The sequence below is a fragment of the Mangifera indica genome, chromosome 6 (genome assembly GCF_011075055.1).
Source record: "Mangifera indica cultivar Alphonso chromosome 6, CATAS_Mindica_2.1, whole genome shotgun sequence".
Taxonomy (NCBI): Eukaryota; Viridiplantae; Streptophyta; class Magnoliopsida; order Sapindales; family Anacardiaceae; genus Mangifera; species Mangifera indica.
This window is the reverse complement of record NC_058142.1, coordinates 17447097-17468262: the sequence shown is the minus strand read 5'-3', so window position 1 is coordinate 17468262 and position 21166 is coordinate 17447097. Positions and strand designations below refer to the sequence as shown.

General features: G+C 30.3%; 1 protein-coding gene across 1 annotated transcript; it reads right to left on the bottom strand.

The window, feature by feature from the left end:
* Positions 1-6833: 6833 nt before the first annotated feature.
* LOC123219737 (phospholipase A1-IIgamma-like) lies at positions 6834-10507 on the bottom strand. The gene is made up of 4 exons (XM_044641719.1): positions 10320-10507; positions 10124-10245; positions 7617-8550; positions 6834-7331 (listed from the first exon to the last, which is right to left on the bottom strand). Exons 1-4 carry the CDS (start codon positions 10428-10430, stop codon positions 6834-6836), a joined length of 1665 nt encoding a protein of 554 aa, XP_044497654.1. The 5' UTR covers positions 10431-10507.
* Between the last annotated feature and the right edge of the window lie 10659 nt (positions 10508-21166).

Sequence of the window (21166 nt, the reverse complement as noted above, 5' to 3'; positions counted from 1 at the left end):
AAATGTAGAAGAATTGGAGTTGAGAGATCCCATCTACATTGATCAATAAACAGAGGCATTACATCGAGCCAATGACAACAAATGAAGGCGCTACTTGGGAGGCAACCCAAGCTTTCAATCTCATTGTATTTAATTCTCAATTTTAATTTTCATAGGCAATTGTTTTTAAATTTCAGTTTTACATGTTTCAATTTTGGTTTTAAATTTCAGTTTTAAGATTTTTTATGTTTGTTTGGCAATTATTTTGTTATTTTAAATCAGGTTCATTTTATTTTTTTATTTTTCAGTTTTATGCTATTGTGGCGTTGTTTTCCTTTTTTTGCCTGAGTATTAATTGGCCTTCTGTAAATGTTCACAAGAGAGCAATCATGTATTTCAGTGTTTTGGGGTTGGCTCATGGTTTCTGTCAATGTTTAGACCTTGCTATGTTTTTTTTTTTTAATATAAAGGGCTAATATGCTTACATGTGAGTATATTATGGTTTTGTTTTTAGAAGCCATATTTACAAAATAAAAACACGTGTCACCTTCCCTCTCATTCAAGCCCTAGCCGCACTGTCCTCCTAAACTGCCATGGCAAAAACTCGCTCACATCATAAAAAGCCAACAAGGGCCACCCGCTGAAAACCCCTTACACCCGAGCCATCACCAGAACCAGAAACATCTTTTGTCAATCAAAATTCACATTCTTCATTATCTCTCTCCTGATCAATGCCTTAATCATCATCTTCCTAGCCATTGCCTCAGCCATGACAGTGCGCCATTCTTTCAACCCAATCTAGTCTACATTCTTGCACACAAATAGGGAAGCAGTCAAACTCTCTAGTAGCCTAAAACTCAAACTGGGTGAATTCAACACCTTATTGATGGACAAGACCAACAGAGTTATGGGTCCATATATGAACAAAAAATCTACCCTTGTAAGTATATTCATACTCAGACTTTTGATCAATTGGGCATTCGTAATGAATTTGATTGGCTAGTTGATAAGATGGATTGGAAAAATTACGTAAATATGAATTGTGCTACCTTTATTGAGCTAACATGTGAATTTTACACAACATTTTAGTTTAATGATAATGAGGAGTTTGACTTATTTATTAAGGGGATAGTTAAATTTAGAATAATGGCGAGAGAATGTTCATTTTCAATTTCTAAGTTTAACATTGCCATGGGCTTCTGAAAAAGGATGATGTAAGAGTGAGCGATATGTACATTCCCCGTGTCATTACAGTCTTGAGTTTAAACCTATTGAATTGTGGCCTGAATGGTGGGTTGATTCTGCTCCATATAACCATAGTTCTTCAAAGAGTGCTTATTTAAAAAGTCCTAGGTTTAAATATTTACAACATTTTTTAGCTTTTAATTTTTCAAAGAGATGAGATAGTTTAGGTACTTTTTGCTACGGTTGAGTTTTATCTCTTGTGGTGTATGGAGCATAATATTCAAGTTAATTTAGGTTTTTAGTTGCTCACTTAATTCCAATTGGTGGTCTAAAAGAAAAATAAGCCTTTGATTCTTGGTTCTTATATCACTCAATTAGCAATTAGTTTGGGTTTATTGGATATTTCTAACCATAACATGCATTTTGCTTGTAAAATGGAACCATTGGATATGACTTGTTTAAACAGGATGGGAATTGTGACAAAACAAGTAGATGGCAGTTTTGGCTTCATGCAACCCCGAACAGCAACAATGCCTTCTTCTCGCCCTAGTAGGCATCAGAGAACAATAGCAGAAACAACTGCACCAACACCTACCAACCAGCGGACATTCCATCATCATCCTATGCTTCTTCGTTCGACAACCTTCATGTATTGCTGCATAAATTTGAACAGAAATTAGATTGCATGGCACACAATCTGATGGCAATTTTTTATTCTCAAGGGTTCACGCTACCTTATCCCCCTTCTCTATCATGTTGATTGTTTTCTTTTTCCACAGATCTAGAGAAGTTTTCTCCTCCCTTTTCTTTTATATTTCAGCTTTATTTATTGTGTGTGTTATGTTTAAACATTGAGGACAATACTTGGTTTTAGTATGGGGAAGGGTTTACCTGTGTTTTATTTTTTTGTTTTTTTTCTTTACTTGTCTTCTGTTCTTCTGTTCTGTTCTTCTTTGTATTGTTCTTCTTCTGATTATGCCTTATTTTTTTTCCTCTTGTTTTGTTTGTGTTGTTGTTCTTTGTTGGTTAAAGTTTGGTTTTTGTTTGTGTTTTTTTTTTGTTGCTATGGTAGCTGGTGTACTCTTTCCTGGTTTAGTCAACCAAACATTTCCATTAACTTCATTTTGAATGAATTAAATTATGTGTAAGCCATAAGATTTAGCTGATCAAGTATGAGAGCAATACACACTGATTTGTTAGATTAACTAGGAGTATTCACTTAAACACATTTGGATAATTAAGTGATAGAGTTTTGTTTGAAGTTGAGATGAATTGATTTAACCAGTGAGTTTTGAGTTGAAAAAAGATTGAAACAGACATATCAATCTGTGTTTTCTTTGATGAGTGGTATTCTCCTATGTGAATATATCTCTAGAACTTGCTTTGAACCATTTCAAGATCGTATTGATATATGCATGCATGAAAATGATAAAGACATTATTGTTTAAACCCTTTAGCTCAAAAAGCCAAACTGTTTCAATTTCCCTAGTTAGCCTCTCAAGCCTTACAATGCCTTTGATTCTTTGAACTAAAACCATATTACAAACCTAAGCTTTCAAGTAAATGTCTCACCTAACCATGAATGTTAGCAGGGCATTTAGATTGAATTTTGTTTCTTGGAGAATCTGCTATCCTGAAAAATTTAAGTGTGAGGGGAAAGGGGGACTTAAATGCATTAGAACAAGATTACGAAAAGAAGTTGCTATGAAGATTTGTTATTGCTACTGCCTTATGTTGTTATCTTCACTCCCAAATTCTCTTAATTATTCAAGAAAAAAGAAAAAAAAAAAGAATAAAATAACAGTAGCAAAGAATTACAAAAGAAATGTAGTGAATGTAATGGTCTCAATCTTAGATTTTTGTTCCCTCTATGTATTTAAATGCTTTGTTAATGCTCATGGTTCTGACCTTTTGTATCAATTAATTCTCACCTGCACCCGAAACCCCATTACAACCTAAAATAAAGTCCTTTTGATTTATGCATGTATATAATCTAAGTGGTGGAGATTTGGTGCATAAGCAAGCCTATGGTAGAATGTTTGTATTAGAAGAACTTGAGTGAAACACTAAACCATTAAACACATGAGTGGTATGAGGGATAACCGTGAGGAGATTCACCAAAAACTTCATACATGTTTTAGAAGGCAATTGTCTTAATTTGTCTTTGTGTGCATCTCCTTGTAAAATTTAATTATGATATTTGTTATTGCTTAAGTCTTGGTTGATTTGAATCCTAAGGTATGCACACTTTTTGGTATCATGAGAAAGAAATTGATGGAACCTTTTTGTTTTATTTTAAATGGTAATTGCGGATTGCTCGAGGACAAGAAAAATATAAGTGTGGCAAATTTTGATAACGTTGTTAATTGTCATTATTTTGATTTCTAATTCTCTTATGTTGTGTGAAAATTTAATTCAATCTAATGAAATTATTTATCTTTTTGCACTTAGGCAGCTTTGAACATTTTCAAAGCTAAGTTGGGCCAAGAAGATTAAAATTGGAACAAACTTACTAATCAACAAAATTTGTGATGCTAACTAGGCGTGGGCACATGCAATGACAAGAGCAAATTTCGAAATTTAAATTTTGAAGTCCAGATCAGTTGAGATATTCTAAAAAAGTCAAAATTTGCTTCCTAGAAAATGGGTGATTATTAGCTGGAAAAGGGAAATGTTTTAGAGACATAAGGGATATAGATAAGGAAGGATATTTTTTGGGGGAGGATATATATCTATTTCTTTTTGAGGAATATATATATATATATATATATATATATATATATATATATATATATATATATATATATATATATATATATATATATATATATATATATATATTTTAATTTCGGGGGGATTATCATTATCTCATCTGGAGAATTGGAGATATGAGCATGGCTTACAATGGCTAAACTCTTTTCTCTTGGTTGAAGGGATCTAAAACCATGAACAACGTGGATTGTGAGATTTTTGTTCTTTAATGCATCTTTTTAATTATTCAAGTATTGATTATTTTTCTGAATTATTTTTCATGATTGTGTTGGCTGATGGTTAAGGCCCGTGATTAGTTTATCAATTAATATAATCAACTGCTAGTTTATGTGTTGAATCCGTAATTGTTCAATCCATCTAATCGAAGTAGCAATTGGGATTTATTGTTTGTTGTGTCAGGAATTGTAATTCCTAGAAAAATAATCAACTGGATTAAATGCAATGTCGTACGCTTGTGTTGTCTTGTTTCGTTGGTCTCTCTAATTCTTAATGCTATTGATTAATTAAATTTGAGATCGTATCCGAGTTGTTAATCTATAAGGGTTAACTAGAATACATGTTTTTGGTTAACTAATCATAAGGAGAGACAAGTAATTAATACCATAAAAAATATTTGCATAATTAATTTGATACTCTTGGGTGTCGATGATCAATCGTGGTTTCAATGATGGATGTGATTGTAGACCAAGGTTTGTTTAATTGATTATTTCATCGATTTTTATTTACTGCTTTTAATTATAATTCGTATTTAATTCAGAAACCCCTCAGTTTCATTGTTTTGCAAGATAAGTAATGGCTTACTAATTGGAACTCTTCAAGGGAACAATCTCTACTTTCTTTTACTATATTTTTTTTGTTCTAGGAATTTAGGAGTTTAATTTGGGTGTAGACGACAACACTTACCACCCACATCAGGAAATTTCTAACATAATCATGGGTAATTTTGTTTTGGCCTAAGCTATAATTTCTTTTGAGTATATGGGGGATTAAAATGATAAATGTCAAGAGGAGTTCCTACTCCTGAAAGTAAAACTTCTGAACTCCTTTCGTAGCAACTTAGAAGTCTCTTTTCAGTATGGATATAACTTATTGCCATGTATATTTTAATATGTTTTTGGCTTGGGATTTCATGAACATGTAGAACTTCAGGTTTTCTTCCATAAGCTCATGGATTTTCTTCTTCTCACTGTATCATAGCAATTTTGGAGGATCTGTTTTTCCTTATATTTGTCATATTCCAGGGAAAAGTGGTTGTCATAAGAGGAGAAGGGACTAAGGGAGGGCCTGGCATGTCTGAAATGTTGTCACCAACAAGTGCAATAATGGAAGAAGGTCTCGGAAAGGTATTTTATATTTTAGATCTATGCTTGGATTCACGTAATTGTTTGTTTTGATGCTCTTTCCAAATCGAAGATTGATGTATTAATAACAACTATTTTTTATACGATCATCTGCGTGCTCTCAACTATTAGCATTGGTGTATTTAATGTATGCTGTACTTTTTTAGATAAATAATTTTCTTTGATTGTCAATCATTTGCTTTGAGTAAAATAGTGTTCACCTGGTTGACAGAATTGAATATGTTTCAGCTCGGGCATCAAGTTTCATTTTGTCGCTGTACATTGCTGCAGGTTGCATCCATTTATAGGTACTTAAAGATACAAGTGAATCATAAAACACTTAATTGTATGTGATACATAGATTCTTATGTTATTTATAACAATTTTTTAGTTTTGATTATAAGAAAAGATTATCATAATAAAAACTTTATAGTTTTCTTCTAATTTTTTATAATTGTGGATTATATGAAGATTTTGAGATAATTGTGCTTAGAACATATTCGATATCAATCATATTTTGAAATCAAATTTTTATTATCAACATTGTTATAACGATGAAAATATTCATAATTGATAATATATTTTGTGATGGGTAAATATTATTATAACAACGGTGATATTCATTATTAATATTATATTTAGTGACCGATAAATATTACTATGACGACAAGGATACTCATCGTTGATATTATGTTTATTGATTGATATATATTGTTATAATAACAGAGATATTTATCGTTGATATTATGAATAGGATTGATAAATATTGTTATAATGATAAGGATATTAATTATTGATATTACTATTTTGAACAATGAAACTTACACCCCGTTATTTGTATTAATAATAAGAGTTTTCTTCTCGTCATTAATACTTCTAGTGGCAGAAACCATAATGACCGGTGACGACATAAAAATTCTTTAATAATAGAAAATAGACTTTTAATGACTAATTTTCCTTTTGTTACAGTCCTTTTTTTTTGGTACTGTTAGCCAGGGAATAATTTTTGTGATTTCCAGTCCAAAAACTTGTAAAAAAATGGGTTTTTGCCCTATAGAACTCGTCTGCATGTACTGTTTTATAGTTTGGCTAGTCCGGTTGGTTTAGTATACCTTGAAAAAAACCTCAGTCCGACTTATAGGACACCTTGCATGAGGAATATGGTAGTCCACAAATTTCTTTAATATAATTCTTCAAATCATGATGAGTTCTTATCTTGCCATACTCATCTATGTCATTATGAAATGATAACATAAGATTTGTTAAATGTTCTATAAACTCCTAAACTATTAAGACGTGTATTAGGTTATTAAGACAAAAAATAAAACCATTTTTTTTATCAGCATGTAACCAGTTGCTTGTATATACTAATCTTTCTAAGCGTACGTGTTAAAAAAGTTATTACATACCAAGGAAATATCAAATTTCTTCCACTCACACTCATACAACGTGGGGCAGATTTTCTTCCACACACAACACAAGGCAGATTGCTCAAATGGCTTTGTACATAAGTCAATCACACAAACGTGCCAACCGGCACTTACAAATAAACTAGAATTAAGAAAAACCCCAGCCCGACTCTTCTTCGAAGGAAGGAATATATGACGCCTCGCGTGAGGAATATGGTAGTGCACAAATTTCTTTAATATAATTCTTCAAACTATGAACAGATTTTATCTTGTCATACTCATCTGAGCTTGCACTGGTTTGGGTAAATGTTATCTCATTTCCCACTTTAACGTAGTTTCCGAGTGGCATCATGGTGATTAAGTCTTCGACATTTTCGATGCGCAGGAGACGTAGCTTCCTCTCTAGTATATGCTTATTGAATTCAGTTTGGAAGGCTATGTCCCCGACCTTAGGGCTCCCAAACACAAAGGTTGTGACTAAGAATTCCTTGTCCTCTGGATTATGATCAGGCTTATTATATTTATTGGAAACTATATCAGCTGCGTTCAATGTAGCAAGACCTGCACCTACACCGTGTCCTGTTATTGTTATACTAACTTCCTCATCTTGGTATAAATTTACCAAATTCTTAACTTCATCTACAACCTACACAAATGAAACATTAAAAAGCAATAGTCATGAACCCTGCAATAGTGGAATATCAATGGACTAATAGGGGTAAATCCGATCTGAGTTAATTCTGTTAGAATCTATTGCTCAATTTGAATTAATCAATCTCGAACTGAAGATTCAGCTAAGCTTGATATTAGCTTGTTTATCAATTCAGTGACAATGGTTAATACTATTCATCCATGTAGTTTAGCTCAAATTGAATCCACCTTAAGAACTAATGTAATTGTAATCTTAGATATAATAATAGAAAGAGCTTACCTGATTTCTAGCACTTTTGTTCCCGTATCTTGAATTTGGCATTGTGTAGATGGAGTAAAATTCATTGTGCACCTCAGCTTCAGGGACAGTCGAATCTATGGCTTCAGGGACAGTCGGATATATGACTTCAGCATGGGTTTGCGAGAAACTGGTATTCTTTTCCCACTCTGTGTTATTGTAAGTTCCTCTCCAGCAAACCAAAATGTCTCTCCTTCCTAGCAATCTCGTTCCTTCATCTGTAGCCACTGCCACATAACCAATCCAAGCAGATCTGTTTGGAAATAACAATTTGACCGGAAAAGAAACATTGTCCCACGTATAGATATACTTTTTAACCTCGTATATTTGTCTCGCTTTGCCTTTGTCTGGGCCAACTTTAGAAAAAAACTCTTTTTTCTTATACATGGGAAGTTCATACTCTGGTGAAGTTTCATCTGTAATTATGCAGTCATAAATGGCATCAAGTCTTTCACCATATACAGTTATAAACTTGCTAAGGTCAACATTGAGAGGATCCAAGAGACCATCCCAATTATTCTCCCCACTAAGCTCCTTCCAATCCTTCGTTACTGGACAAATGAGGATTTTGTTGATGACAAGCCCTTTTGTCATATATTTACTACCAATCTGTGCCATAGAGATTTCTATGTCTCCAGAAGTATGATCACAAGGGGTTATAAAGTCACCAACTGGGATCTCTGTCCATTCATTTATCGACATAGAACTCAAATCTTGTGTACGTTCAACTGGCTCTTGGTTGGGCAGAAGGAGTTTCAGCTTTACTGGTTTGTCAAATCCCTTATTATCTTCTTTCTTCATTAAGATAAATGAAACTTTGTAAGAAGTCCTTGGGGTGAGCATTTTTATGGGGAAATCAATTTTCACCTCAAGCCAATTTATTTCCACCGCCTCAACCACCTCCACTTCGACACCACTGCCAAAAGACAACTTTCATACATTTAGTAACGAGGGATGGATTCACCCAACACCATTTGATTGAAGGTATAGTGCTCCACTCGAGTTTGAGTTCATTTAACATGATGAACAATGTGACCAAGTGGTCAATGCACTACAACAAAAATAACATTTACTGACATTTTTTGTGGCATTTTATAAAAAACCACTACAAGATATGATAAGTCGAAAAAATTAATATTTTATTGTGATATTTATTATAATTGACGCTATAAAAATATTTAGTGATATTTTTGTTATGACATTCATATTAAAAGCCACTAAAAATCATAATAATTTATTGTGACATTTATAATAATTACCACTATAAAAATATTTTCTTAATATATTAATTTGAAAATTTTGCATAATAGAGATAAGGTCTTAACAGAAATTGGATAAGGGAGAAAAATTATTACTTCAAGAAAAGCACTGAGAGATTCCAAGCAAAGTTTAATTACTTTTATATTAATCAGGTAATTTATTATATTAAAAATGATATTTTTCTTATAATTTATTTAATTGGTTTCTGATTAATTTTAATAAAATATTTTACTTTTTTATTTGATAAGTTTGATTGGTTCCACAAATTTTAGAGTTTTGTATAAGTTTTGATTGATTAAACTCTGTTTTTTTTTTTTTAGTTTGATTTTCATTTTTATAAAATATTTCTATATTTTAAGATATTTCTTCTGTTATTTGAGATTATTTCTATTATCTATTTTGTTTTGGGGTAATGTTGTGGTTTTGCAGGATTTTTAGTATTGGATTTTTTTTTTTTTATAACTTGTTTGATGGCTCTTCTTTTTATTTTTATTTCGTAGATTTTTGTTTTATTTTAATTAGTTTTTTTCTTTTCTAATTTTTATTTTATCTTAGGTAGATCTAAATTTCTATATTTTGAAGATATTTATATTTTTTTATATGCTTGATATTGTTTTAAATTGATATGTGATTTTTTATTTTGAAATTTTTCGGTTATAGTATGAATTAATTTGTTTTAATTATATTCTTTTAACATCAATTTTTTTATCTCTTTTTTTTTTTCTAGATTACATAATATGAACAATTGATCCTTTGAAGCTATATTTCTTCAATTTTTCCTTAGAGCTTATTAAGATTGAAAGTAATAAAGTTTCTTTTTTTTTTTTATTCATATACTTTTGTATACAAATTTTGATCAACTAGTTAAATATATGTTTTGGAGGAATATAAACTTGTACTTCTTATTTATAATGAAAATTTAAATTTTGATTAAGTGAATAATAGTTTTACATACCTATCTCTCTAAATATTGATTAAATTATTTCGAATTTTTGTAGCATTTGTAATTGCCATTATAAAAATATTATTTAATGAAAAGAGGAACTTAAGCTTATTATTTAATGAAAAATATTATTTCGAATTTTAGCGGCAATTGGAACTTAAGCTTGAGACTGGCTTGATCAAACCAAATTGTAAATTTGATCCAAACCTGTTTGGATTAGATTAACCCCTACTAGTAAGAGGAAATAAAGGTACAATTAACAAATATTTATAGATATTATACATACCCATTTTCATCTATTATGGAGGTCCACTTCCAGTAACGTTGATCATTTCCCCGAGTGATTGAGAAATCCCTTGCAAACAACATGAATGCGTTGGAACCAGAAGTCTTGTCGAACCAAAACTTCTGCAATATTGATTTATTATTGAAGTTGATTGCTAGCTCAAAAATTAACAGTAAAAATGATACAAGGTACTTACCTCTTTCCTTCCTTTCAGGAACACTCCAGCATGAAGGCAATCGACAATATCAGTAGAGTCAGCATAGCTAAGAATGACCTCCAAGTTGTCTGGGACCTTACATAAAGCCATGTCGCACGTTATTAGTTATCTTTTACAAGTGATCTTCGTTGCCAAGGTACACCTAGAATTTAACGAAGAGATGGCTATAAATTCTATTTATCTTCACAAACGCACATAGGATTAATCCCAACCTATTTGAAATCTTATCCAAAATATCAAAACTGTGTATTTGTTAGTATTTCAAAACTTTAAGTTGTTATTATAGTTTATTATAAACGTATCTATCAAATAAACTTAAGATATTGTAGTAGGTTAATGTCGCTCTCAATGCATGCATCATTGTTAAAGACTTCCAATTAATTAGTCTTTCTTTATATTAATATCAGTCTTAACCAACTAGCTGGATACATTCGTCAAACAAGACATTGTAGCTGGTTTGCACCAAAATTCATTAAAATAATTAAGATATTGATTTCTTTTAGCATTAATATAATAGATTGGTATTTAATCTATGGCATAAGGAAGACTGAGGACACCAGCTCCAACCATGGCAGTGACACTGTGGAAAGCTGAATACCACCATTTTGCATTTCTTGAAGAAGTAATAGGAAGCCAATCATCAGTAGCCTTCTTCTTCGCTAATGCTTCGTCATCAGCCTGTGCCTGTGAGTGATGGCAAAAACCATTTCCTTTAATTTAGAAAACAAAAAGGCACGAACTAGCTCAAATAGAATAATTGAGTAAATCAAATAATCATAACTTGAGGATAACAACGACAGAAAATCTTTTGTGCATCAATTTCTTGAACTTCCTCATATCTGTAAAGGGTTTTAAACACCCTTTGATATTTTATTAGAGTTTCAAAACTGATGGTTGAATGATTTACAAATCACTAACTGACAAATAACCAGTTAGCAAGAAATATATATTTCATAACTAAACAATACGATGAATCATCTGATAAATGTTTCTGAAGAAAGCGCTTCAGCTGTAAATGAGTAAGGAACCATGTGGGGCAGCCAAATTTCATAACTAAACGATACCTTGAATCATCTGATAAATGTTTCTTAAGAATTTTTACAAGGATTTGTATGAGAGGTCACTATCATAACAATATTAACGCTACTCTAAACAGAGTGTATTGAGCAATGACCCAATTGAATGACAGGCTCTTCATTCATTTAACAAAATGGGTAGGTAAGAACCGAGCTTCAACCCGCACACTTTTCTGACTTAAGTTCAGTTTGAATAAAGAATATATTAGCTTGAGTTTGGCTAAGCTAAAATTACAGGTAACTCAAATTGGGTTCGCTTTTTAAGTTTGAAATTCTAAGCTTGATTGGTGTTTCATCCTTCTATCTTCGATTGTTGTTGTCCACCTCGTCGTCATTCTTTTGTCACAGTAATTTGTGATTTTACAATTGGGTTTTGTGGAATTGATTGGTGTTTCATTAACTGAAAACAGATTTAAAAATTCACAATAGAGAGAAGATGAATGAATTTGCAACAGATAGAGAGATTTTAGAAAAATGGAGTAAATACAAATGCATGACTAAGGATTGGTGTTGCGGAAATTGTTCTTTTCACCGTTATAATTCACAGAATTCGTTAACTATAACAGTTAATGAGTTGGTATTTCGGTCTTCAAAACTTAATGTGTAGAACTCATTACATTAAACCTTGGGTGGGAATATGTCTTCTGGCCTATAAAGAAAGACTAATTAATGGGAAGTCTTAAACAATGACGCAGGCAATGAGAGCAACATTAATCTACTACAATATCTTAAGTTTATTTGATAGGACCGAGAATCGGAAATGGACCGACGGTCCAACTACAGTTTAGTCCGAAAACTTTCAAAAGAAAGGGTTTTTGCCCAATTAAACCTGTCTACAGTACCAGTCACTGTCCGTTCTATCCGACCCGGTTTTGTAAACTTTGTTGAAGGGATTATTTTTATATGTAGCATAATATATTCTTTCCGGCAACCATAGAGCAATGAAAAATATATAATTTAAAGAAAACTTGCTTGATTATTTTATGTTGCTCAATGAAAATCAATGTCTTTTTTGATGAGTGTATCCAGATAGTTGATTAACACTAATATTAATATAAAGAAAGACTAATTAATCGGAAGTCTTTAACAATGGTGCATGCATTGAGAGCGACATTAACCTACCACAATATCTTAAGTTTATTTGACAGATATGTTTATAATAAAATATATGATTATATATATATATAATAAGCAACATAAAATAATCAAGCAAGTTTTCTATAAATTATATTTTTTTAATTGCTCTATGATTGCCGGTAAGAATATATTATAAAAATAATCCCTTCAACAAGGTTTACAAAACCTAACCAGACCAGGCGGACCATGCACCAGTACTACAAATGGGTTCCGAAGGCAAAACACCTATTTTTGTTCCGTGTTTACGGACTGGACAGTGTCTAGACTAAAAGATCTGTTTCTGGTTTCGCAGTCCAGTCCGTGCAAGATTTATTTTACATAAAAAGAATAAAATAAATAAAAAATAAATTCATAGGATCTATACACAGGATATAAAATATTTAATTAAACTTTAGGGTTCTAGGAATATCTGGATAACCATGCAAATTGAATCCGAAAAACATTTAAAAATCACTTAAAATACCCTATTGAGATCACATTTTGACGTGATTCAGTCTTCTACTCTATAAACCTCTTGAATGGGTAAACTTTGAATGGATAAGTTATACTATAGGTATATTGTATTAAGTTTTGGAGCAATAATCTATAATAAGTTAGTTGACCCTCACCAAGGTCCAATAAACCTTAAGACTCACACTTATATTATTTATCTAAATCATAACTTTTAAGTGTATTAGGTTTATTTGTATTGATCACTCAAGTCTATCTATAACTAACATTTGACTATTCAATTATTTAATTTTATTAAACCAAAATAATAATTAATATTTGCCTATATCATAAAATTTCTAACATTCTCCTATTTAGGCAATATTAATTATTTTTATTTTATTTAAAAAAAAACAATTATTGAGTCTTTGGTAATTAATATTTTTAACTTTAATTAGCCACTAATTTAGAAAACAAAATAGTCCAAAGATATGTTACACTTTTATAAACAATTCATTTAATATAATCATCAATAATGAATCAAGTCATTACTTATATCCTCTATCAGCATAAAATTGTCTTTGATCATAATTACTAATAATTAAATCAATATGGATCAAATTTGAGAGTGTGATAGAAGTGCACCCAACAAAGTGCTCACAAACATGTATTATGTCTCTGTCAATCCCCTTTATAATTTCTCTTTAACTTTATATTTTAAAATAAACAAAAAAAATCCCTTCGCTTCCAACGAAGACTGCATGCTTTAACCTTACTCAAAACTCGTGAAACGTACATATACAATTGTCATACTCAAGAGAATCTTATCTTAAGATATATGTTATACTTTAACTGTATATATGACCATACATCCATAGACAAACAAGTGTGTTAATATGATCATGATCAAAATATAAATATATATGTCAATAAAACAATAATAATAAAACCTCCCACTAACCTTAGATATCAAAAGACCTTAAATACCCTCATGTTTTCAACATAACTTTATAGGGTACAAGTCTTATTCCTTTGGTTAGGTGTTTAACTTTTCTCAACTATGCATTTTGTACTTTAGCCTAATGTCTCTTTTTTTTTTTTTTTGTGACCTTTCTTACTGTAAGATATTTTATTTTATTTGTCTCAGTCTACTACTAGTCTTTTACCTAATTGTGTTGTTATCATTGTAATTAAAGTTGATGCCAAGTAGTCCAAAATGTGATCTTACATGCACATAGCTTGAGAAGTTGCCCCATGGTAAACTACAAATTGAATGTTTATGGTTGATGTTTCTATTAATAATTGTTTAGTACTTTTCCAAATATGGCCCATTCAATATGTATAATACTATATCCAAAAATAAATTTTAACTTATCTTTACAACCAACAAAATATTAATCTTTTGTAAACATCTTATTACCTCTTAAACCACAACCCAATAATCAAGACTTGGATTTGAAAGGTATAAATTGAGAACCTTCAATGCAAAAGTTACTTGTGCATTCATCAAGCTTCAAATAGTATCATTATAAGGGACATTTCAAATGGATTTCCTTTCAACTTCATTCTTTACATAATGCTTAATGTCAAACTCATCTCTTTTTTCCACAGGCACATAACTGCCTTTTAATTTTAGATGTTGAGTCTCTTAAGCACATACTTCAAGTATGCAGTTGAGATAAATCACTACATCCACAAATTCTATCATAGTAGATCTCAATGCCAAGAACAAATGATATATCTTCAAGTTCCTTGACATTAAAAGTCTTGAATAAAATTGATTTGATCTCAAAAACAAGTTCATATCACCACTATCAACATATTGAACCATACCATAAAGACAAATCTGCTCCCACTGATCTTCATATTCTTATATTGGTCCAATTTATTTCATATGAAGTTCTGAGCAATGACACTTTATTAAATTTGAGACACTCTGTCAATGCATTTATTTCAACTATAGATAGACTTCTTAAGATCACATACCAAAAACTTTATTTCTTATACTTTTGGTAAATCTTATTACACCATATAGACTTTTATACAAAGACTTCATTTAGAATGACACTTGGACATTTATCTTGCATAAGTCTAATCCAAATGAGCTTTCAATAACATAGTCTCCCTTATTGAGATACACATAAAATTATTAATGATAGCAATTAGTCCTTTTATAGTATACTTCCTCATCAAGGTTTCCACAACTACATCAATCGTATTTGACGCATCTATTATGAGATTAGCTATCAATTCTTTAGGGGAACATCCTTTGAGGTGATGTCAGATTTCATTAGACTCTATAAACTTTATTGACTCCCACTATTGATTTAGTCATGACATTATCTAATCTTATAGACATTTCAAGACTTGGAGTAATAACTTTGGCATAAATATATAAAGGAATCCATTAAGAAAATACTATGTTATTTTGACTACTTTACCCCATAGACACTTAGTTACATTTACTTCTAATCATAATTCTAAGCCTAAGACTAAGTTTTATGGCAACACCATTTTGAAGTCCCAAAATCTTGGCAAAATATCTATTATGTCCATGTTGATAACTTTAATGTCCATATAATTTTTAACCCTAAATAGGGGCTCCCACTTACTTAGCATTGATCTATTGACCAACTTCACATCCAGAACTCTTAACCTTATTTGGGCAATAAGACTTATATTTCTTATTGTTGTTCTTTCTTTATAATTGGGTCTTAATTGAACAACTAAGCCTACTATTAAAGACTCTTTCACTTTATGCTTCTTTTATTCAAGAATATTTAAAAGTCATATTAATATTATCTCATATCTGATTTTAAAGCATGTACTAATCTTGATTTAACTAAAGTCAAAAGAGGGTCATTTGTTACCTTTTAAACTTTAATAATTACTTCTCGCATTTTAACTCTTTTAAGACTATCGTACCTTGTCAAAGTCATACTACTTACTAAACGAGTATCTTCAATATTGTGAGACGTTTTAGTAACCTTAAGGTAAACCTCTAATGAGGTAATTAACAATTGATTCTTTATGAAAAACAATTTAACCTAATGAATTTCTCTCATTCAACATATAAATCTTTTTATTCAATAGAGTTGTGATCTTTAGGCTTGGGTGGTACACTAGCTTGTTGGGCTAAAATTATATTTTTAATTAGCAGTGCAAATTCAAATCTTATTTCTAACTTTTAAAAATAGAGTCAATTAGGACCTCAATTATGGTTTTATTATTATTGTTCACAATAATGGAGTCTATTAAAGATGGGATACAATAAACAATATCGTTGACAATAAATAGCTTGAAAAGTTCATAAGCTATTATCCATGAGAGTTTCAGGCGCATCATTATATAATCACCTTTGGGCAAAGAATAAAACATGCAATTAGGGCTCTCGAGCATAAGATTACAAATAAAAAGAACTAATAATTTTTGAAAAGTCTATCACCTTTGGGCCCATAAAACTCCTAGGTTATTGTTTCCTTTCACACCAATAGGAAAAACATATGGCAATTGAAAAATCACAATCACTTTTGGGTGAATAGAATTTTTCACAATCAATGTAATTCCACAAACACCTATTGCAACCATCAATTTTAACATGTAATAATCATCTTTGGGTAAGAAATTGTATGTATCAATTGAAGAATCTCTCTTTCACTGAATATAGAAATTTTGCAAGCTTTAATGAATGCATCGTTTTGACAATTAAACATTCTGACAACTTACAATAACTTATATTGAGATTAAATAATATTGTCAAAATTAAGATTTCATGACATATAATACTAAATTATCTCTGACAATCTTAATTAAGTATTGCAACATATATATATTAGACAATAATCAAAATAGTTTTAAAACTGTATAAGCTATTTTATAGGGATTCATGGTACATCATCATTCCATCACCTCTAAGCAGAAAAAATGACATATTATTAGGACCCCAGATGCAAGGTTAAAGTCTTATTAGGACTTTCAGAACATATTTAATATGAAAGCATATGTCAATTAAATAAGCTCAACTACATTTGGGTGTATTGAGTTTTTTATTACCAGTGCATTTCCAAAATTAATCTTATATATTAAAAATTGAAAAATGTATCATTACTAAATGAAAAATTTTGTAAATCACAGTAGTATACCACTTTGATGATTACTATCATGAAAACTCACAAAATATTCCATTATACTAAATATTATTGTCTTTAATAAGATTTCATAAGAGAACTTATCTTATTGTCTTTGACAATCTTTCTTTAAAATTGTTGCATCTAATCTAGTAAACAATAATTTTGACCTAATATAATAACCTATCCATACATGACAAAGTTGATATTATAATTAAATTTATTAATCCTATTAATAGGAGAGTACTTTATGCCACAATATTTAATCTGAAAAATTCAATTTACTTTTAAATGGAGACCTATAAGTGCTTATATGTCTCTTCATGCCATCACAAGCCATTCACATGCTACTGTAAGACCTTAATTTAAAAATAGGTTGTTGCTTGCCTTTCATGAGTTCTAATGTGCATATTTAAACTTTTAATGTGATCTCACTTATTGTCACACGTCTTTATTGTGTTTCATCTGCTACTATAGATTTTTACACCCTCTAATGTGATTAACTAACCTTTATGCCTTCACATGCATCCTACAAAACCTTGCACGTGCACTTGCGTGCTCCAAGAAAACTTTAACCTTATTTTGTGCAATAAGGCAACCTAGAAGAAAATTTTTACAACTTACTAGGCAGTGATTACGCACAATTATGCATAACCACTCAATGTTATTCACTATTTACATGCATTAACATGCTTTTGGAAGACCCTATATATTACTGCTCTATAACCATCACTGGACTAAGTAGAAAACTTATGAGGCTGAACAACAATAAACAACGATAGTATTTGTGTACACTAGGGGGTCAAACAACATTTAGTAATGGTCTATAAACAAAATTGGGTGCGATAGTGAATAGACAATACAAACAGATAATAGACCCAAAATATTTACTGTTATTTATGCGGGCTCAACTATTTCTTAACTTAATTTAGGCCCCACCAAATCAGTCCATTCTAAAACAAAACCTACCAATTAACACTGAAATCATCTCATTACAATAGCCCAGCCTAGTGGAATGCCCAACAATTAATAGTAAGACCAGCCCATTAAAAAAACGTAATCCTGACTGATTTTTCTAATCTACACAACATATATAAATTTTGAGCAATACTATGTATATCTATTTTTTGTACATAATTTACATACATAGTGATGTGTCATCATGCAATTAGGTGATTTTAAAATATGTGTCACTATATGATAAAAAAATATTCAATCACATGATGACACCTCATTTGTGTATATAAATTGTGTACAAAAAATAGGTACACATAATTTTATTGATAAATTTTATATGCGGAAGCAGGTAGGACGACTGATTTTTTTTTCTTTTAAAAAAAACTTAATGTGCACAATAAATTAATGTAATTAATTTATACATATTTATCCATAATAATCCATAATCGATTACTCTTTATGGATATATATATATGTATTGTAATCAAAACTGTTAAACTATTTATATATCTCATTAAAAGGAATCTTAATAATCAATAGTTACTATTTGACCCTAATGCCTTCCTTCCTTCCTTCCTTGGTTAACTTCCTACTGTAAATTTTATTGCTGGTATTTTATATTTCTGTTACCCTATCAAACAACAACAACAGCCAACAAAAAGAGAAAGCCCCATAAAGGACAACGGCTTTAAAGTTGAATTGCCGTAAAAAATATACTGAAATGGAATAAAAATCTAATTGATTGTAAATCAACTTTAATTTCACACAGTTTAAGATTTGATGAATCAATGAAAAACCATAATATCAAGATTCAATCAAATTCTAAAATAAATTTCACAATTCCAGATCCTATAACCTAATGCATACCGCTCTGATATTACATGTAAGATTCATTTTACATGAAAAAAATAAAATAAATTATAATAAAATTACATGATTTACACATAAGATATAAAATATTAAATTAAATTTTAGGGTTTTAAGAATACTTGAATCGCTATACAAATTGAATCCGAAAAACTTTGAAACTCACATGAAATAACTTGTTCGAGATTAGCTCTCGATATGACTTGATCTTCTATTCTATAAACCTCTTCAATGATAGTTTTGAATAAGTAAGTTATACTGCAGACATATTACATTAAGTTTTAGAGCAGAGACTTAACTAATTTATAATAGGTTAATTGACCATTCACCAAGCGTCAATAAAACCTCAATACCCACACTTATGTTGCCTATTTAGATTATAACTTTTAAATATATTGGTTTTATCTTTATTGATCACTCAAACTCATCTGTAAATTAGCATTGAACTATTCAATTATCTAATTTTGTTAAACCAAAATCATAATTAATAATAACCAACATCAAAAAATTTCTAACTGTCCGGTCCTTTAAAATTTTAAAAGTATAAATTGAAAAATTATTAAAAGCAAAAGCTGTAAAACCCCCAAAAAAAAAGCTCTTCTCTTGCAGCCCTTTCTTCTGCGTTGCCGCCATTGCTGCAAATTCGATGATGACGACGACATTTGCCCGACTTCTGACGACCTTTGGCCGTTCTTGTCATGCACGTTGCTGACGATGGACTGTTCTTCTTGCACGCGTTGTTGATGTTTGAAGCTTTGTCCCCAGTGGACTTCTTCTCCAAGTTGTCTTCTAAGCCAACGAAAACCGTTTGCCTCTTCCTGCTGAAGTGCCTCTCCATATTGATCAAATTTATTGAAAACAATATGGAGAGGAAAACGAGAGCATTATTCTTTGTAACTTTTGACTTCCGCCTGCCATATTGGTAAAATTTATTCCAAATTATATTTAATTGGATATTGATACATATGAATTATGATCACAAATTATTCTTTGTAAAATTCTTTAATATGTAATGTATTTACAAATCCTTAAAATAAACATGGACAATCTTATAACATTTATAGAAACGTATATAATAAAACCCATATGGCAATTACTAACCTCCTCATCAAGCTGGATTGCACCAAAATTCTTTAAAATAATTAAGTGCTTTAGCGTCAATATAATATATTGGTATTTAATCTAAGTTGAGTTTTGTTTTGTTATCCAATTTCACAAGCACGAAAATTCAATAAATTGATTTAAGATATTTTCATGGTTATCCAATTTCACGACCATGAAAATTCAATAAATTGATTTAATTTGAGTTTAATGTCTTTACAACTGATGCACACAGTATCATGGAACTTCTTAAGAGATTTGCCTCCGGTAACCATGTAAACAATGCAAACACCAACTTTAACAAATTCAAAATATTTTGTTAAATGTTGCATTGGATATTATTTGTTCAATAATAATTATATTGATTGATTGGTGTTATATTTTATTTAATGCATATATTGGATTTGTGTTTTGTTTGGTTGTTCAATAATGCATATGTTTGTTGAATTGAATTTGTTTAATGAATATGTTTTGTTTTAATGCAAAGTTAATGGTTATTACCTATTAGATTTATGTTTAATAATGTATATATTTTGTTAATTATAAAAAGTATGCATAGCATAAAATTTATTGTGTAAAACACATGTAATTAGACATAATTTTTTTAGGTTTTTACATAAAATTGGAATTTCAATCGAATTGTCTGGTTCAATCGAAACTAGTACTCAAAACTGTTTTTACCCTAGTCTGGTTCTAAAAACTTTGATAATGACATAAAATCTTTTGTGTATCAATTTCTTGAACTTCTATAGGCATTGACTTGCGAAATCTTTTTTTTTTTTTTTTGTATCATGAAATGAGGATATTTTTTCATTTAATTATTTTATTGAAATCTGGTGAATAATTGTCACTTCTTATAAAAGATATATTCTAATTACCATATGTTTGAGTATTCCGATTGATTTTGTTTTTTACAAATTTTAAATAAAATCTATTGGCTAATTTGATAGTATTTAAAAAATTAATTATAATTTGATAATAAGTTGAACCGGTTGATTCTCAATCAAACCAATTAAATTATAAACTAGTAAGACAATCAGTTCGATCACCGACCTAGTTTTAAAAACTTTTTGTGGTATATTTGTGAAACCACTATGAAGGGTGATATATTTGTATAGACAGATCCATTTTG

Bases quoted from the DNA above. Each gene is read 5' to 3' on its own strand.
- LOC123219737 (XM_044641719.1), bottom strand. From the start codon at position 10,430: ATGGCTTTATGTAAGGTCCCAGACAACTTGGAGGTCATTCTTAGCTAT. The intron at 8,551-10,123 runs GTATGTATAATA...GTCTTTTGGCAG, and splicing joins TCCATAATAGATGAAAATGG to TGGTGTCGAAGTGGAGGTGG. The intron at 7,332-7,616 runs GTAAGCTCTTTC...TCATTTGTGTAG, and splicing joins ACAAAAGTGCTAGAAATCAG to GTTGTAGATGAAGTTAAGAA.